Here is a 20154-nt window from a genome sequence, read left to right as displayed (position 1 = left end):
ACCTGGCGGCGTGATGGCGTTGTTATCGCTCACCCAGCACACGTCTGCTGATGTCGGGCGGGTGACCGGTTTGACAATTCCCCGGAATTGGCCTCTGAGAGGGGTTTCCGAGGGAGAGCCAGAGGCGGATATTTTGAAACACCTAAGAACCGGCAGTTATCGCTGTAGAGATGAGTGGAAAAGTTTGTCTAGAAGCAGAGAGCAATGTCTAATATTAGTCTGATAGATGATGTATGTCTGTATGACCACTACTGAGTTTATGACAATGTACCATGAGGATTGAGACATGACTGTTTTTGTCAGCAATTTTTCTTAAAACTAAGACATAGGACATAGACGGTAGAACTGGGGTTGTTCCAGCATAAAAAAACGTCCTGTTTTTTCAGTAGCTCACGGCTCTCTCTCAGAAAACACTTCTAAGTCATCATTCCCGGAGGCACCCCCAATGGGATTTGTTGTTGTTGCTAACACGGCGACAGAGGGGCTCGAACCGGTCACCCCGCCCGACATCCGCCCACCGGTACCGGGGTCACGATTACAACACCATGGGGCCACCTTCAGCCCTGGTCTCCGGGCGCTTTTAAACTTGGGTCGCCAGCTTTCAAAAGCTCCCTCAGCATTGAACACCCAAGTCCTCCAACATTGAGGTTCGCATCCAAAGACTTGAAATGACACCCAATCTCCTTGAACCACTGAGTTTTTCGACTTTCCCTAGTCCAGACAGCAGACAGATCCTTCATTTTCCCACGTTTTTGTTTTTTTTGCAGGTCAACATCCTAACGACAGGTGAGACTCATACTGACCAGACCCCTCTGGAGGTCACATCTAATGACGTGGAGCTATCTGTCTTCCTGGACAGCACCCTTAGCGGCCAAAGCTAATGAATAAAGCACCTGCCAACACACACACACAAACACGCACACACACACACACCCAGACGCACGCGTACACACACACACGCACACACACAGGCACACACACACACACACACACACACACACACAGTCAGTGGGGTCTCCAGCCGCGTTGGATGGTGGTGACCCTGACCTGTACCACCCACAGTCTCAGCAGAGCCTTGAACCCTGGCTGACCCCAGTCTGAGTATCAGGACTCGGGTGCGACCCACCGCATCGCCCCGCCCCCCACCCGGATGATCAGTGGGGACGGTGGCCATGACAGACAGCCACTTGTGGCCAAGACCCTTAGAGCCGAGTTGCTCCCACCACCCCCCACGCCCCCTTTCACTTTTACCCCCCCCTCTCTTTCTCTTTAACCCCTGAAATAGACAGATCTCTCTCTCTCCCTCTCTCTCTCTCTCTCTCTCTCTCTCTCTCTCTCCACAGAGGCAGTGTGAGCCATGGCCCCCAGCTGCCTCCACTTCAGAGGGAGAGGGCATGTCAACGCAGCACATGGCCGGGACGGTGGTGAAATCAGGTCTGGAAAGGGGAGCACTCTAAAAAAGACCATCTGGAGCGACAGCACGGCCTCAGTCTGGCTCCTCGAGACATCCCCCCGCTATCTTTCTGAGGACCAGGCGCTGGGGGCTGGTGCTAAATCCATCCACGACGGCGTTGATAGGAGATAACTGGTTATGCATTTGTGGATGTACGGGGAAGAAAATGGTCTTTCATGGTCATAACGCATACATGCGCTGTCGTGTTTTTGACACAAAATTCATATTGGATTACCATGACAAATATTCCAAGGCAAACACTGATGATATCATATGGGTTTTCCGTGGCGCTCTATAAGTGCTCCTTCATCCAGAGCTCAACAGTCAATTAACCACTTAACTGGCATCAGACGCTTTCGCCGAACAACCTTGGCGTCCCATGTGGGCCTGACTTCGGCAGAAAGAGGGAATGAAAATGTCATTGACGGCTAATTGTTGCCGAACTCGAAGACCATTTGCGCCTTTGTCCGGTGTGGAGGCCATTTGGCTGCAGCGCTGGCTCGCTGGGCGAAACCAGACGGGGCTGAATGGGCCACCTGTGGAAAACACACGGCGGGTCAATTAATAGTCCACTTCCTGTGGCCGTGACGGCCATTAGGAAGCATCCCTTTAGAGTTTGCGTATTCAATGACCAGTGGCATTCCCTTCCTTGTCCGCCGACTCCTCTTCATCCACCTCTTCTTACAGAGTGGCTCAGTGCCTCAAAAATTGACTTTTTGTCTATTTTTGTTGTACCACTTGACCTTATTTTTTTTTTTGAGTGGTGGCTTCATTGAAATTCAGGTTGTTTTGTTTTTTTTCCTCTTCCTTCAAGTAGGTGCTTTTATTGGCCCCCGGTCAAATGGACTCTTTTTAGTCTCATGTTCTCTTCTTGCTGTGACCTCTCTTAGCCTGCAGTGGAATCATTAGCTGTATTTCCATTACGCCGCGGCCACTGTGCCACACAAAACGAGGCACAGCACTTACTCTGCCTCGAACCAGAACGTCCTTCCATCTTCCAAACTGTTGTTTTTTTACTTGTCTAATTTGGCACAAAACACATGCACACACATACGCACCACTCAAAGAGGCATGCACTCTGTATGGATCTTTTTAGAATGGAAACATCTACAATATATACAGTATATAATATTCCAAATATATGTAGGTATATTAATTCAATCTCTTTGCCTTTCTATCCATTTGCTGTGACGTGATCATTCCACCATCACAGGAGAAGCTCCGCTGCGGTCCATATATTTGGGATGATCTTTATTGATCCGCGAGAGCAAATGAAATGGCTAAAACATAAATGTAAAAACGATCGGGCGTTACTCATTCCGGATCTTTGGGCGAGATAGTACCTCCGGCGTCATCCAAGCCTCCCTTTCATCGAGTATCACAGGTGCCGCTTTGTCCCAGAGCCAGACGGAGCGGCCTCAGACGACTGGCTGCCGTCCAGAGCCAACGCCAGACGGTTCCAATGTGCCCCGACGTGTTTGGCATAGAATGTAATTACCCTCCGCTATTGACTTTGCTCATTGTGTTTGGAAAAATGCCCCGTTCAAACAGTCACACCTTTTGAAACAGGCAAGTGTGGTTTCACTTCACCTTAATACCGGCGAATCCTTCAGCAAAGTTTCCAAAAAATTTCATTCGAGTTAGGCCGATGACTCGGAAGCCGGGCTGGACTTTCTTGCGGGAAAGGAAAGGACGTCGACTCCACTGAAACGTCCAGGTTTGCAAAGGCGTGGTTTCCTGAGACAGGACCAGATCTATTACTCATGGGACCGACCGACAGGTCACGTAATCTGATCTAGAGAAGAATCTTTATTTGTCACATGACCACACTACAACACATTCATATATATATATATATATATATATATATATATATATATATATATATATATATATGATGGGCAGTGAAATGTGGCCTCTGCATTTAACCCATCCTGGCTTGTCCTTCCTCCAGGTGTGCAGCCAGGATCAGTGGGCAGCATTCGTCGACGCGCCCGGGGACCTGCTACCAAGTGTCCATTGCTGGTCAGACAGTGATGTGTGCATGTTTTGGGTGGGGGTCCTTACTGATGGTAGGTGGAGGAAACCCCATGTGAGCACGGGGAGAACATGCAAACTCCGCACAGAAAGGCTCCTATTCTGTGAGGCAGCAGTGCAATGCACTGCGCCACCATGCCTCTACATTCACGCCCAACGGCAGAGGAAGCGACGACGTCATTCACTGCTGTTCTAGCTGTTCACCTTTTGGGTTCCTAACCCGCCCGAGTTGCCGTGAGTCACCGGCTCAAGTACCGTTTGGTGAGGTGTTTGGAGTGCCTTTTCACTATTTTCGTTCCGATTGGGAATGAACGAACATGGGAGTCCGGGAAGGTGTACCCACACTGCGGACACCGCAGGGAAAAGGGACTACCCAACGTGCATGGGAAGGCGGCAAGGTGGCTCTACTGGAGGACCTTGCGGAGCGCCTCTGTCCTCACTTGAATAGTAATAGTTCTGGTCCCTTCCAAGGGAACCATGGTTGCCTTTGCAACCTAGACGTTCCCTATCACAGGGACTACGATCTATTACTCATGGGACCGTGTGCCATCACACAATACTCTGGCGATCACCTGAGGGAGGTCCACAAAATAACGTACCCCACTGGAGTTTTCAGTCCCAGACATGCCAGCAGACGTGTGAGGCAAATGCTTGTGGGATACTCACGGTAGCACCTGCACACTAAGATCCGCGTGCCAAACATGACATGTGGCAGTGCAGACCCATTAACGTCCAACATGTAAAACCGTACAAATGTGTGGGGGGAGGCTCCAAGAAGCTGGCCCGACACACAGTATATCCCCCATGAGGAGGACACTCCCCTGGTGGAGTGTGCGCGCAGGCCCTGTGGGGCCTCCCATGAGATGCTCCTGAAACAATTTCCCGTGCCTAAAGTCCTTACTGCGGTCAACATAACACCGGAGACTTAATAAGTGTTAAGCCTGTCTTGTTCCGCTGACTCAAAAGGCAGAGGGGAGATAGCTGTTAACTCAATGACCTAACACCGAAGAGGGGTGGTAATGACCTTCAGAGTGAAGGATCCGTTAGGACGCATCACCATCTCCTCCACCCACGAACTACATGCAGGATGGGTGGACTGACAGTGCCTGCAGCTCCCCGACTCGTTTTTGCCGAGGCGAGCGCCAGCAATAAAGACGTCTTTAAAGAAGCAGTCTTGATGTCCGTGGCGTGCAAGGGCTCAAATGGAGGCCCTTACAGGGCCCGTAAGACTACCAATAAATCCCAGGACGGGATCAAAGACGCAGGCGCCGCACGGCCGCCAAAAACATGCTGAGATTGCTGCAACATAGACCGTAAGTGTAGGAGCCACCTTTCCCTCCGCGAATAGTCCCTGTAGGAATACCAAGACTGGTCCTATAGGGCAGTCGGAAGGGGCGTCTCCCCGTTGCTCACACCACTGGGAAAAAATGCGCCACCTCAGCATGTACTGGGAGCGTGTAGACGGCGCCCTGCCGCCCTGTATAGAATATCTCTTTATTGTCATTCTACAAGAAGCTACAACAAAATAGTGGCGACCACAGAATCTGATAGGCCTCCTGCTAGGAGCTTCTCCCTCCAGGTACCAGGCCCGGAGGCACAACAGGTCCAGGCGTTGGTGCCATATCGCTCCGTGCAGGTCTCACTAGAGGGGGAGCGTCCACGAGGGGCTGCTGCGGTTCCTCCGGGATATGCACCGGGAGGGTATGGGGGCCGGGCCAGTGCTGGGAGGAGAGACGACGCAAACGTGGCCGGCGCCCGGGGAAAAGGGCTCGTCCCCTAACATAGTCTGTTCCGTCGGCGTCCTCATCGCGCCAGCGTGCCGCTTGTTTCCCGACCATGGCCAGGGGAAGCTGGGCGCAGGCACGGCACTCCGCAACGTCCTCCATACCCGCCTCGGCGTGCGGCCTTCCCAGGCACATCACCCAAGAGCGGCGGCGGTCTCCGTTCTCCCTGCGGTGTCCGCAGTGCGGGTGCGCCTTCCTGGACCCCATGTTCGTTCAAAAATAGTGAATAAGCGCTACGCTACCTCACCAAACGGTACTTGAGCCTGTGACTTACACCAACTCATGCGAGTTAGGAACCCCCGAAAGGTGAAGAGTAGAATGCCGTGACTTTGAGAATCTCAATGTTGGATTCTTCTTACACAAAGTAAGAAAAGAGGAAGAGAGGAAGGTGAGCTGCGGTCATAGACCCCTGCGCGGGACGGGAGCGCACGTCGTCACCTTCTCTGCCATTCGGCGTGAATGCAAAGTCTTCGATTGAATGACACGATCTGACGACCAGTCCCATGACTAATAGATCGCAGTCATCGTGCCTGTTGTCACATCCTCGTCAGCTCATGTCAGAACACTAGTGGAGATAACCTCTCTGGCTGAGTGGGTTTTCTAATAAGGACAGATGTCGGAGGATAACCTCTTCACACCTCTTTGTGGTGGAGTGGTGACAGCACTTTGCGGTCTGGTAATCCAATGCTATCTGCACGTATCATCACATTCTATTGAAGACACTTTGGACCTTTTTAAAGACAGTCAGAGCTCAATTTAAAACCAAATTTCTTGTTCAATTTCAAGTAATTAACTTATTATTTAGTTATTTCTTATGAACTTAATTATTTCCAACCAAAAATGTTTATATTTTGACTTTGTTTCTGGGGAATGGCAACAATCTGAGTGCCTCTTTTCTCAATTAATACATTTATCATTTTATTCGGTGCACATTTAGTGAACTTAATTTTTTTATTTCAGGCTTTTAAATGCACTAACGCTTTAATCCTGGATAAGGAGCTCCTAGTGTAGAAATTAAATCGCAGCCACAAGTCTCAACAAAGGCCCATGATGCATAGTTCCCTCTCTGGATAAAAGAGCACAGTAAACACATTTTAAAAAGTTTTAATAATTTACTAAAAAAAGAGTGTAAAAGTAACAGATCTCTTCCATTAATGTGGATCTGTCCAATATTCAAAGTGATGGCATATGTAACACATTTTTCATTGATGTCTGAATGTGTTTGTGTGTGTGTGTGCGTCTGTGTCAGTGTGTGTGGGTGTGTGTGTGTGTGTGTGTGTGTGTGTGTGTGTAAACGTCCTTGGTATGTTACCGCAGCTGTAATGAAATGAACTGTATACTGTATATCAAAAAAAGCTCACAGCAAAAAAATATTTTTTATATGAATCACTTGAAAGTAAACCAGCCAGCATGATATGTACAGCTTTAGGAAACTCCAAAAACACAGTCAAAAAGTGTATATACACACATGCTAGTAATTGTATAAATAGCTGACTGAAGTGAAGCCTTTCTGGCCTGACGCCGGCTCACACTGAAAAAAAGCAGAACTTCCAAATGTACAACAAACTTGAATGTTCAAATACCATAGTAAACTATTGCCTATTTCAAGTTTAGCAGGCAAAAAGAGATACTATAAATATGTCTCTTCCGCTGCAATAAGATTATTAATTTAAACATCTTAAATTAAAAAAGCAATAATGTTCCAATTTCTGTAGAAATAAAAAAAATTAAAAAAAAGGTCAAATTAAATGGATTGTATTTGATAAAAAGCTGAATACTTAGGAAATAGATGTTCTTATCAGAATGACCCTTATCCTTTAGTAGGTGCTTGGAAGAAGTGATATGTATTTACATCATATGATCTTTTTTTCATGACAAGATATACTTTGCATAAATATGGTATCTTTACAATTTCTTTAAAATTACCATTTTTTATTTTTGATCCCAAGACATTAATTTTTAATTGGGAAAAATGACGATTAACATTTTTCATTTTCACGTTTTAAATATTAAAAAATAAGTCTTAATTCTTTGCAACGGTAACTTTTACATTATAAACAACAATTGTGTCCCAGCTGATCAAACACTACTCATTTTGTTCATATCTACAACAATAACATTGCCATTTCAGGAAGGTGAGTAAAAAGTGCAATTACCAAATGCTCTCCCTTTGGAGGAAACCATGACCTTTGCCCCAATGAGAGCAAAGGATAAAAAAAAAAAAAGAAAAAAGATCAACAGAAACAAACTGCAAGTCACGAAGGACTCAAAAACCGTAGTTCCATACAAAACAGTGGAAACATCATTCATGTAACAAAGCAATGGTTTGCTGTGGTCAGGCAATTTTGCTGGTTGTGCAGTATCGACAAAAGCACCCTACACGTAGGTCTCTTCACAGGTGAAGGAGTGAATAACTTCCTATTAAATTCCACGTTTAATTGTCATTCATAAAGGCTTCAAACGTCCATGTGGAGGGTGATCGTTTCAGACCGACATAAAGTTTCTCGGGGAGGGGGGGGATAAATGCGGTGCAATGTTAGGGGCAGAGTTGATTTAAAAAAACAAACAAACAAACAAACAAACAAACAAACAAAAAAAAACAAAAAAACAACTCTGTCTTTTTTTTTTTCTCCCAAGGAAAGGGAAAAGGAAAAGGGAAAGGATTGGCACAATGTCGCAGAGAGAACCAGATGCAAGAATACAAATCGCATCGGTTTAGGTCTCTCTCTGGTCCTGTTCGGTCTTTGGCTATTCGACAACAACGTCCCGCCCGGCGGAGAGCGAGCGGGAGAGCTCTGGCGCCCCCTGGTGGCCGACCGGGAGTCCTCAGGCGGTCCCTGGGGCGGAGCTAAAGCATGTTGAGGATGGCGTTGTACATCTGCGTGAGCACCGCCAAATGGACCGGGAGGCAGGAGCGGCGGTCCTGCGTGGCCGGGGTGCACGTCAGCCAGGACAGAGCGTTGTACTGCTCCAATACAAACCTGACGGACGGAGAGGAAAATGACATCGTCGGTCAAAAGTGAGAGATAGATGGGAACGCATTCCCGAGTGATAGAAGTATACTTAACTAATACTATCTGATGGTTTACTTACTATACTTAGTATATCTTTTATGGATTCACTATTAATACACTGAAGTTTGAGTTTATCTGGTAGATTTAAACAACTTCGTTTGTGCTTATTCTGTTAGGTTGTACTTAAGATGTGCTTGAATACGTGAACATTTTTCAAGGATTTTTGATTACTTTTGATGACCAAAACAACACAGTTTGAACAAGTATACTAAAGTACAGTTTAATTAAGGCTCACGTTTCAATAGACTTTTTGTAAGTCTATTCAACATACTTGCAGCATATACTACTACTAGACTAGACTACTAGACTGCTACACTGTACTATATTTGTACAAAAGTAAACAAGCAGAAAAAAATACACTTTTAACACACTTCATATTCAGAAAATATAGTTTCAGTGTGGAAAAATAGACTCCCCCCCCCCCCCCCAATTGGGTTACTATGCAGGAAAAGGGCAGGATTATAGGGGAGCGTGTGTCATGTCCCGACCTGAGAACATCAGAGGTGGTTTTGGAGTCCAGGGGGTGAGGCGCCCTCTTGGTCTTGTCCGACACCAGCTCTTCAGATTGGGCCATGGAGATGTGGTGATGCAGAGAGGCCTGGAGGGAGACACACAGGGGCAGATCCTTTTAAATGAAAGGGTATTTTACATTGAAAATGTCATTATCCATCGCTAAAAACGCAGTTTGAAATAAATCGTGCATTCAACCTCGTTATTTCAGCCAAACCTTTCATCACTACTCCCTTTTCAGACAGCCGTCACGGTGGCGGTGCGTTTTGGGAGCCATTTCATTTCCTTTTGCCGCGTACCTTGAGGAACAGTGGGCTCTGGTTCTGGGCCTGTGGGCAGGAGGCCCAGAACCAGTGCGGCAGTCCGGCTGCCTGGGCCGTGGAGACGTAGTATCCCAGCGCCAGCGGCTGTTGCTTCAGCTCCTCCGCCGGACTGTCCCTGGAGAGCAGCCGCTCCCCTTGGCTCTGCACACATAGCGGCATCCTTATTAACATGATGTGCTCTCTTTCCCTTTCACACTTGTTGATGTATATGTCTTGTACTGGTTTAGCCGGGAAAATCCTTTGTTTTTGGCACGGAAAAAATACCTGTCTATATTAGTGCAGTGCTGAAATGCTGTTGTGATGACAACATGTCCTATATCAATGCAACTTTATATTAACACTTTTGATTCAATTGTAAGAACTTTAGCTAGAATTTTACAATTATTGAATAATAATCAATTACTATAATTCATATTTATCAATTACATGATTTTCTATTTTTTTTTAATCATTTAAGATAGATAGATAGATAGACAGATAGATAGATAGATAGATAGATAGATAGATAGATAGATAGATAGATAGATAGATAGATAGATAGATAGATAGATAGATAGATAGATAGATAGATAGATAGATAGATAGATAGATAGATAGATAGATAGATAGATAGATAGAGACAGACAGACAGACAGACAGACAGATAGACAGACAGATAATAGATAGATAATAGATAGATACAGTAGATACATAGACAGACAGACAGACAGACAGACAGACAGACAGACAGACAGACAGACAGACAGACAGACAGACAGACAGACAGACAGACAGATAGATAGATAGATAGATAGATAGACAGACAGTCTGACAGACAGCTCACTCTGGTGTTCATAGATACATAGACAGACAGACAGACAGACAGGCAGTCAGACAGACAGACAGATAGATAGATAGATAGATAGACAGTCTGACAGACAGACAGACAGACAGACAGACGGCTCACCCTGGTGTTCATAGATACATAGACAGACAGACAGACAGGCAGACAGACAGACAGACAGACGACTCACCCTGGTGTTCTGGAAGTGCGATCCTATTCCCATGCCGGAGGGGGAGCCGGGGGAGGGCACGGGGGAGGAGTTGGGGGAGGGGTGGAGGTTCCCGGTGATCAGCATCATGTCGTGGCCGATGTCGTTCTCCAGCTCGTCGGTGTCGGGAAAGGGCAGGTCGAACATGTCGTCTGGAGCAGGAAGAGGGGAGAGGAGAGCGCTGGAGGATCAGAAATCCCGGTCAAAAGCTCCGCCCCGGTCCGAGCTCCTTCCCCTTCCTCCCGGAGACGCCGGGCGCCTCCGTTTGATCTCCACCTTCAACTCGCCGGGGCACTCTCAACACCTCGGTGCGCCGCTGTGTTTGAACTCTTCCTCGTCAACAACACTTCAATCTGGGGTTCCCCCCCACCCTCTTTCATTTCAAAAGTCCTCACAGAGCTTTGAAGAGGCCGGAGTGAAAACTGTGTCGGCGGCTTGGATGAAAGTAAACTGTCCAGTGCAGCGAGCAAAGAACCAAGAACCTCCACGGGTCACGCCTCAGATGCTCCTCCACCTCAGCCCAGCACAAAGGAATTAGACTGGCCCTGGTGTAACGTTGCTGACATAATGCTTTGTCACACGCCGGACGCGGTTCGGGCCCCGACTGGGCCGAAGCCAGAGAAGTAACAAATGTTTAAATGAATTAAATTATGATTAACTTAAATTCTGCAATATTCCCTGGTTGACCGAGGACGGAATATAAATCATTAAAGTCTCCACTGTAAAATTCTACAATTCATATATATGCAAAAAAAAATAAGCAAACACGCACAGTGCACTTCAATACCTGGCAGGTCCAGACCAAAAAAAACATGTTTCAATATCACATCTGCAAAATCATAGATATTATTTTGTCTGAAGATTAGAAATGATCCTATTATATGTGATATGACCAATTAAGCTGTGAAATTCAAATAAAATACGTAAACAACTCGTACAATGTACTGTATAAGGTTCACCCCCCCCCCTAGTGGCCATCCACACAATTGCAGGGCGTCTGCAGCAAAATATTTGTGTCTATTTTTTTCTTTTCTTTCCCCTCCAAAAATAGGCACGCTCAACCTCAGCAATTATGGTGAGAATTATGGTGAGTTTTTTTTAATTGTAAGATTGGCACTTGTTGTCAACAAAGCTCATTTTGTTTCTCTATCATTCATCCGGTGTCGACTGTTCTGCGTGCCTCTTGCCAACACACCAAAGAACTGAGGGAGGACAGTTGAAATTGCTTAATTTGGAGCAAAAGTAAACTTTAGGCTTTAAATATTTTTCATCACTCATCACTTCTGCTTGCATTACGCCTACATACATATAATGGTTTTACTTGAAATTACTAAACTAAAAGTCACCTCAAGTATATTGTTACCTTTAATACACGACTTAAAGTACCGATGGTAAGTTTATTTCTTCACAACTTTATTCAACCCGTACTCTATTGCAACGTATTATTGTGTTGAATAACATGGGAATAAGCACTTTATCATAAAGGTTTGCCTTACCAGCGTTGTCCTCTGTGGGGTACGAGCTGGGGGCCAGCTGGGTGGTTGCAGACGTGGGGAAGACCAGGATGTGAGTACAGGAGGCGTCCTGCGGCGTGTTGAGCTGGGACGTCTGCAGGTTCAGAGCAGTGCTGCGTCCAAACACCGAGCCCATCGTCACTGCGTCTGGACACACAGATACACTCTATCAGATTCACTTTGCTCCACGTAGGCATGCAACATTATATCGCACTGATGAGTAACCGTAGGTGCTCAATGTTTATACAGAGTGTGTGAACTAGATTAGTTTCTGTTGTCATTCAACTTTTTTTTTTCATCTATTGTCTGCGGTATGTCTGTTCGCTTGTTGTCGTTTCCTCTGATTTCACAGTTTATTTCGTTTTATTTTACTCTTGTTTATGTTTTATTTTAAAGTGCATATGTCATTCACTAAAGCACCTGCTGAAAAGCAATGTAACTATTTTATATAAATGTTATATAGGTAAAGCTTCACTGAGTTATGAGTGATTGAGAAACATTCTCTGGGGAATGATTGTGATCCTTCAAGGTCTTAATGGACCACCCAAATCTGAAATTGAGTGTAATAATTACCTATTTTATTAAATGCAAGTTTGCTTATTGCATTATTGTTTCTATGACAGCATGTAAAGCAGTTTGACTTGCATGTTGTGTATTAAAGGTACTATACAAATAAAGGATATTATCATTATCATTATGACCACCTTGGAACACTCTCGTGACGCTACGTCACCACTAACCTGGCATGACCACGAAGGAACCCTGGGGCTCCATGGCAACCAGGCAGGCGCTGAGGATGGAGGGAGAGTCGGCGGCGGAGATCCCGCACATGCGACAAGCCTCCCTGAGCTGGCGGCTGATGGAGTGGAGGGAATGCTCCCCCAGGAGAGAGCTCCAATCTGGGAGGAGGAGAGATAACACGCTTCACTCAGTCAGGTCGTCTCAGGGAGATCGAGATCTCTTCTTCAAATATATATATATATATATAATATTTTGTCGCGGGGGAAGGGACGGAGTGAGCGATGTGGAAGGAGGCAGCCAGGTGGACAGCAGACCGGGTATGAAGAAAGATAGCGAGGGGTTGGGATCAATACGGTGAAATACGCCCGTCCTCTGAAATATCCTTAATATACTTATGCTGTTGAAAGCGTGAGCCGGGATGACTTAGAGGGAGGAGAGACGAGCGTCAAGCCGGCTTTATTTATAGAGCTCTTTAAACGAAACGACGGTCGTGAAGGGATCCGCCGAAAGCGAATCAAATAAAAGACAGAAAAGTACCTCGCGTCATGAGAAACGGCGGGAGGGGAAACCGCGAGACGTTCGCGGTGAGGAATACCTTTGAGTTCCCCGTGGCCCAATCTGCCCAATCGGCCGATCACGATCCTCCAGGGCATTGACGTCATCTGGACGATGCCGACGCACCAGTCCCATAGCTTCTGCAGCCCCATCTTCCTGGCCGAAACCTTCGGTCGCCGAGCCCTTCGTTGAGCATGGGAGAGAGAGAGAGAGAGAGAGAGAAAAAAAAAAGATGAGTCGGTTGATGCAACACCTCGATAAGACTGTCATAAGAGAGAGGATCCTGCCCCCGAAGATCAGAAGACCCCCGTTTCGAGATCCCTCCGGCGTCCTTCAGGGGTCGCCGTTTGTCCGTTGTTACCGATGACGCCTTTCAATTTTGAGGCGTTGCGTATTTAAGCGACCGATCACGCCGTACCTGTTTGGCACGTCGATGTTGATGACGCAGGTCTCCAGTAGCTCCCCCTGCTGGTCAGTGCAGGACACCAGGATCCAGCGCTGGTCGTGGGACAGGCAGTAGCCCACGAAGAGGACGTTGTACTTCGGGGGAAGCTCGGCCCAAACCTCCCCCGGTTCCGGCTGCTTGGGCCGGGGGGGCCCCAAGATGTAGAGGGGGGAATAAAGCTGAAAGTGGCTGGGGTGCTGGGTGATACAGGAGAGGGAGACAGGGAAGAAGGATCCGATGAAGAAAATAAACTCCCAGTCAGATTGTTTGGGACTTTTTAGTTTGTGAAAATTTGATTTTATGTGATCTTCCAGTTTGTTCCTCTACATAATGCAAGATTGTGACACATATAAAAACGTTATATTTATTAATTAATATTTAATATATTTTTACAGTACACTATGTGCGAGTATCAATTTCAATGCATATTAATATTGTAGAGGTACATTTATATCAATATTCATACAAAGTAAATATTTATGTGCGTCGGGTTTTCGACTCACTCCCTACCTCAGGACTCTTGAGCACTGTGTTGACAGTAGACACGGGTCCAAAGCCAGTGAGGGACTTGATGTGGGTGTGTTGCGGCAGCAAGCGTCTGCACTGGGAGTAACAGGAGAAGGCCAGGGAGCGCAGGTGCTGGAGGTACAGAGGGCCCTCTCCACTGGTGGGTTGAAGCAAGTACTGGCATGGAACCACCTGGAGGAGCGCTCTGATTAATTAGACCGTGCCCATATAAATTATATCAAAATTATATCAAAATATCTAATAAACAACTAATACAAAATTGAACTAGACTAAGCCTTTGCATTGCATATTGACAAGATGTCAAAGTATTATTTGATTGTAAAGACCTTTGGGACTGGAACTGTGTTCATGGATTATACAGATCAAAAATGTGACTTCATTCACATAACATCTGGTAAATACCAGTCGTGCTAAAATGTTGCATTATAATTGGTCTTGTAATGTTATTTCACCTGTAATACTAGTGCGGGTCTGATGCTCTCAGGTAGCGTCTGCAGCATTTCCGTGTAGCAGCGCAGCAGCCCTAGCAGCCAAATGCTCCCGGCCTCCACCTCCCCGCCCTCCTCGTCCTGACCTCCTCCAACGCCTGCTCCACTGGAGCAAAGGAACGGGTCCACTATGTAAATAACTATGGCTGGCGGGTGAGCGTGACTGTCCACGGAGTCGGCCAAGGTGGGGATGCCAATTCTCGCTTGCTCAGAAGTGCTGGAAGACGCGAGAGAGATAACGGTGTGACAATCACAAACAAAGACGCAGTCGTAGCGACAATGATTTTGTTTCCTGTCGTATCGGAGTCTTACAGTTCAGGGGGTTCTGCTGGTGTGCTGGCTGGTGTTGTGGAACCAGGGGGCCCTTTCGAATCGCTGGCGCCTCCCTGGATTGTTTCTCCCGTCTGGCTTCCGTTTCCGGTAGTTGTTGGAGTGTTTCCTGAGCTGACGGCCCCGGGAGCTTGCTCTCCATCCGGGGCCCCGAGAGCGGGGGCTGGAGGCTGACTGGAAGAGGCAGGCTGGGCAGTGGACGTGGGGGCGGTGGGAGGCTGGGGTTTTGGAGGCAGCAGCAAACTGCTGTCCAAAGGCAACGCTGATAACTGAGGAGCTGGAGAGGACAAAAAACAAAGAAAAAAAAACAAAAAACACATAGATTGTTATTTTGATCTATTCCAGTTTTGTAATAGACGGACACTCAAATGAATGTAACTAGCCTCTCACCTAGCTGCTGCCTACAGACGGAGTCGTAGAGTTTGAGTTTACTGAGGTTGTCGTTGTGATGCTGTCCGGCCCAGGGTCCAGTGAACCACTGGTCCAGCTGCTGTTCCTCCGTCCGGCCCGTCTCCAGCTCCTCCCCAACGAGTACTATGCCATTTCTGGACACCTTGGCCAGAGGGCGGTGCTTCCCCAGTCGACAGGTCTGTAAATGAGAAGCGGATTGATGGGGTTTTTTTTCCTCATAGGAGTAAATGAGTCGTTAGGAGGCTAACGAAATACCAATACTGTATTTATTATCAGTGAATCAGGATCCATACTTAGTTCATGGATGGTTTCGCTAGTTAGGAGAGTTGTCGATTTTTTGTCTACACATCCATTAGGTTGTGTTACTGTATTTGAAATTCGGTATCTGAATTTATACATTATACATTATATTAAACATTGTAATACAGCATTGCAACCGTTTTGGTATTGTGTCTAGGTTGATTGGTTTACGAAGACATCTAAAACTATGACAGAAATTATACATTTTTTATACATCTCTGTATTAGAAATTAGAAATCAGGCTCGGCCAGTTAATGTACCTGGACATATACATATTGTACATATACTAGGAGTTTGTTCTGATGAGGTTTGGTGCGCAAACCAGTAGCATTTCTTTTGAAGCTTAACTGTCCGAAAAATTTGAGAATAATAATAATAATAATATTAATAATAATAAGAAAAAAGAATGAAAAAGTAAGGTAAAAATAAAATATTAAATAAAATACAAATAAAATTGTCAAATTTATAGAAAAAAACACCAAAATAATACAAAACAGAAGAAGTCAGATATACAAAAATATACAAATATATAAAATGCTATACTTTGCACAGAATAAATTATTATTATGACTATATAGGCCATACATTATAAATATGAATTATTAATCTGTGCTAACTAACTATTAATAGTATCCTATACATGATTGTTGGTATATTGAACTGTAACCCCTTACCCATACATTGCAATATATAATGTTTATCCACATTCTTCTCACTACACAGCCCTACTAACAAGGGCGATGCATGCTCAATTAGAATTTTCTCTTTACATGTATATCATATAATAAACCTTATATTTATCAGTTTAAGAGCCAAAAAATTATGATCTTTGAAAAGTTGTTCGCTGAAAATCAGTATTCATTGTATTACCTCGTAGACAGCGCTGAGCTCCTGGAAGAAGGCCTTTGCCCCCGCCAGCATCAGTGGACTGTCAGGACAGAGCACCAGGTAGGCCACGTCCCTCTGCCCTCCGTAGGGCTCCAGCATCAACTTCTCCCAGAAGGGTAACGCCAACGGGGACAGGGCGAGAAAGTCACGCTCACGGTCGTAGCCAAGCAACAATGGAGGGATAGGCAAGGGCTCTGGGGACTCCTCCGAACCTTGGATGGAAAGAAATATATATACATTGATGGAAATGCAATACAACATCCGATTTTCAAGTAATCCGGTCAAATGTGTGCGCTCACCATAAGAACCTCGTCCGGCCATCTTGTGGAACTGCTGCCAGGTGAGGGGTCCCTGAACATGCTGGATGTTCTCCCAGGTCCTCCCTGTTCTCTTCTTCTGGATGGCGTCCTGCAGGAAGGGCTGCAGGGACAGCAGCATGCGCACCACGTCCTGGGAGGACAGCATGCTCATGTCTAGCACTGTGTAGGAGAGCAGGGAACACACACGCACGCACACACGCACACGCACGCACACACACACACACACACACACACACACACACACACACACACACACAAATATCCACAGACAAAGAAAACACATCCACAGATATAAACATACCACCAGACACAATACATGGAAGCACATTAAGACTCCTAAAAGTCATCCACTTTTACATAAGGAGACACAATTAAATGTTCAATATATACCCTCCAAAGACTGGACAAATCCATACATATATACATATATCAATACATATAGACATATATATATATATATATATAAAAACAAAAAGAAGAAGCACATATATAAACATTTAATTCACAGGAAAATTAGGAAAACCTAAATTCAGATTAAAGCAGGCTTTTGTAGAACTGAGATAAGTCAATAAGAAAAGAACAATCTGGCTATCCCACATTATAGCATATGTTGACAAAAACACGGACATCTCTCAGGGGGTGCTGGGCCAAATATATCAAACCACAAATTATGAAAAAGATTACCTTCATACTCCATGGGTCCAAAAAAACATTTCATGAGAGAGATTCAACCTTTAAAGCTGTTTGTGAGGTTCTGACCGATTATTATATTATTCCAACCACCTGCCGGTGGTTGGAATAATAATGCTCATTAGCAGCCGAAAGAAGAAGACGACTTTGAAAAACATGTCTTCTACAAATAATATAAAAATAAATGAATATCCAAAAAAGATCCACTGTTCTTACCGTTAGTATGGGGCCATGGGTGTAGAGCAGTGCTCCTCACAATGGCTGGATCTACTTTCCCTCCTGCTGGGTTGTCTACATATTGCAGTCCTTGTTCCAGAGCGTTATAACATTCCACGCAGGCATCGCTTCCATCTGCCCACTGCTTATCAGCCATCCAGCTCTGGAGCAGCGCCCCGTTGCGGCCGTGGCAGGAGCAGCCTGGCGGGAGATGCATCGACGCCAGGGACGAGATGGGGTGGGAGCACTGTTCTTGAATTAGCACCATAACCGACAGCGGCGCGGGAGGAGCGTCTTGTGGCCGCTTGGCCCGGCGGTCGCCCATGGGGGGGTCTCGTCGACACAGAGCGAGCCTCCGCTCGGCCGCGCGGCCAACCTCGGAGCCCTGGCCGAAAATATCCAGCTCGTCTTCCAGAAAGAGCCCCGTGCCGTGGGCAAGCCGCCGGTTCACAATGGCGCTGAAACCGCACATGCAGCGGTACTGGTCCTCACAGGTGGAGTCTGGTATGTAGACCCCCACGTCGGCTCCTTTCACGTTCATGTTACAGGCGCAGATGCAGCAGCTGTCGAAGTTGCGGTCCTTGAAGATGTTGAGGACAGAGTCCGAGAGGAGGAGGACGGCGTATAGACTGTGGGCCTCTGGGAGCGAGGGTCCCGGGCGAGCCAGCGGCTCCACGGAGCTGAGCGGGAGGCTGGTGGACGGCGTGGAGGCCGGGGAGCTCAGCTCGGTGCCCTCCTGCTTCACCGAGCCCTGTCCGGAGCTGGTGGCGTTAAGGCCCCTGGGGGTGCGCGGGGTACGTGGGGTGGGCACGGAGAAGCGCGGGGTGGCGGGGGACGGGAGGATGCCCACCGTGGTGCCCACAGAGGCTGTGTTGGCGCTCATCTGGACATACTCCTGCTCCGTGAGGGCGTTGACACTGGGGACGTTGCTGGAAAAGCACAAAAAAACAAACAAAAATATGTTATGTACCATCCGACGTTTGTGGAATGCACGTTATGATTAGAAATACAAGCACATCTGATGAAAAGCTCCAAAAGCCAGTATACAATTCTATGAATTCAAAATACTCACGTGTATCCATCTCTAATGAAAGGGGATTGTTGGGTGTTGATGACTGATGAGTAGTGCTCCATTTTGGGCAGGAGGGCCCAGGAGGGTCTGTAGTAACATTGCTCAGGGATCTTCATTAGTGGCAGGCACTGACTGGGGAGGTTGCAGAGCGGGGCGAACATAGAACTTCCCATTTGTGGCTGGACAAGGGAGAGAGACAAAGAATCACAGGAAAAAGAAGGTCATATTTACTCTGATGTCATTTGGTGTATTTCCCATGGTACAGTTACAGCCAGGCTATCCACCTTGACATCCTCGGGCTTTGGACTCATGCAACCCTCCTCCACTTCCATCTTGTATTCGGTGAACTGGGAGGAGACTGGCGGGCCCAGGGGGTGGTCGGTGACCCCCATGGGGGCGGGGGGCTCCTGGCAGGCGGTGTCGCGGTACGTCATGATGGGGGAGAAGGCTGGGTGTTGTTCTAAAGACGGAGGGGTGGGGAACATGCGCTGGAGGTCTGCTACTGCTGAAAAGAGAGAGGGATGGAAAGAAGAGAGGAGAAAAATGAAAAGGAGAAAGGAAATACATAGATAGACAGGCACACGCATATAGTAATACAGAGATGGGAAAACAAAATGACATAGCCAAAAGTATGTGGAGACCTCTTCTAGCTCATGGATTTGGCTATTTCAGCCACTAACAGGTGCATTAAATCAAGCGTGCAGCCATGCAGTCTCCTTAGTGACTTTCAAAGTAGCTCTGTCATGGGATGCTACCTTTCCAACAAATCAGTTGGTCAAACTTCTGCCCTTCTAGAGCTGTCGCGGTCAACCCTGCGTTCTGCTATCAGTCTGTATATATGGTCTGTCTTCGGTTGCAACACCCACTACCGAGTTTTAAACTGCCTCCGGAAGCAACGTCAGCACACAAACTGTTCGTCGTGAGCTTCATGAACTGGATTGTTATGGCCGAGCAGCTTCACACAAGCCTGAGATCACCATGCGCAACGCCAAGTGTCAGCTGGAGTGGTGCATTCTCTGGAATGTCCATGTAAAAAAGTTGGCATGTTCTGGAAAAGCTTTAGCGTTTGTACATTTTCCATAAGCTCCATCAACTTCCTGGTAGCGTGATTTTCGTTTGAATGGAGAATTTAAATATATAATGGCGGTGGCAATTTGGCAAATGTATGGCAACTTGGCAATGCATCAGTCATTTTGGGTTTTACCCCTTAATTTGTCTCAAAAGGTTCCAAGGCAACTTGGTGGTATGCATTTGGCACGCTTCTCACCGATGTCTCATTTAATCATTTTGTTAAATAGATAGATCTAAACTAAATTAAACTGTAAAATATGTATAAACTCAAAATACAGTGTTTAATTACTGACGATTTATGATAATCTCATTTTAAAAAGCAATCAACCAGATGCGTGAATTTGGCAGCAGTAGCTGTGGTTAGTTCAAATCA

General features: G+C 46.4%; 1 protein-coding gene across 1 annotated transcript in view; it reads right to left on the bottom strand.

Moving 5' to 3' along the window:
• Positions 1-6410: 6410 nt before the first annotated feature.
• Positions 6411-20154, bottom strand: part of LOC307243259 (mediator of RNA polymerase II transcription subunit 13-like) — an 86167-nt gene continuing 72423 nt past the window's right edge. The window contains exons 15-31 of the mRNA XM_080017981.1: positions 18995-19215; positions 18711-18889; positions 17639-18567; positions 16712-16891; positions 16395-16624; positions 15204-15402; positions 14796-15090; positions 14448-14700; positions 13978-14166; positions 13441-13664; positions 13063-13205; positions 12467-12625; positions 11709-11873; positions 10195-10364; positions 9158-9322; positions 8837-8946; positions 6411-8255 (exon numbers count right to left, since the gene is read on the bottom strand). Of these exons, the coding sequence (XP_079874107.1) occupies positions 8123-8255; positions 8837-8946; positions 9158-9322; positions 10195-10364; positions 11709-11873; positions 12467-12625; positions 13063-13205; positions 13441-13664; positions 13978-14166; positions 14448-14700; positions 14796-15090; positions 15204-15402; positions 16395-16624; positions 16712-16891; positions 17639-18567; positions 18711-18889; positions 18995-19215 (3944 nt within the window). The 3' untranslated portion in view covers positions 6411-8122. The remainder of the gene's footprint in view (positions 8256-8836; positions 8947-9157; positions 9323-10194; positions 10365-11708; positions 11874-12466; positions 12626-13062; positions 13206-13440; positions 13665-13977; positions 14167-14447; positions 14701-14795; positions 15091-15203; positions 15403-16394; positions 16625-16711; positions 16892-17638; positions 18568-18710; positions 18890-18994; positions 19216-20154) is intronic.

Source organism: Zeus faber (assembly GCF_960531495.2).
Source record: "Zeus faber genome assembly, chromosome: 17".
NCBI classification, from domain to species: domain Eukaryota; kingdom Metazoa; phylum Chordata; class Actinopteri; order Zeiformes; family Zeidae; genus Zeus; species Zeus faber.
The sequence above is the reverse complement of the archived record's forward strand: the minus strand, read 5'-3'. Positions and strand labels throughout refer to the sequence as shown.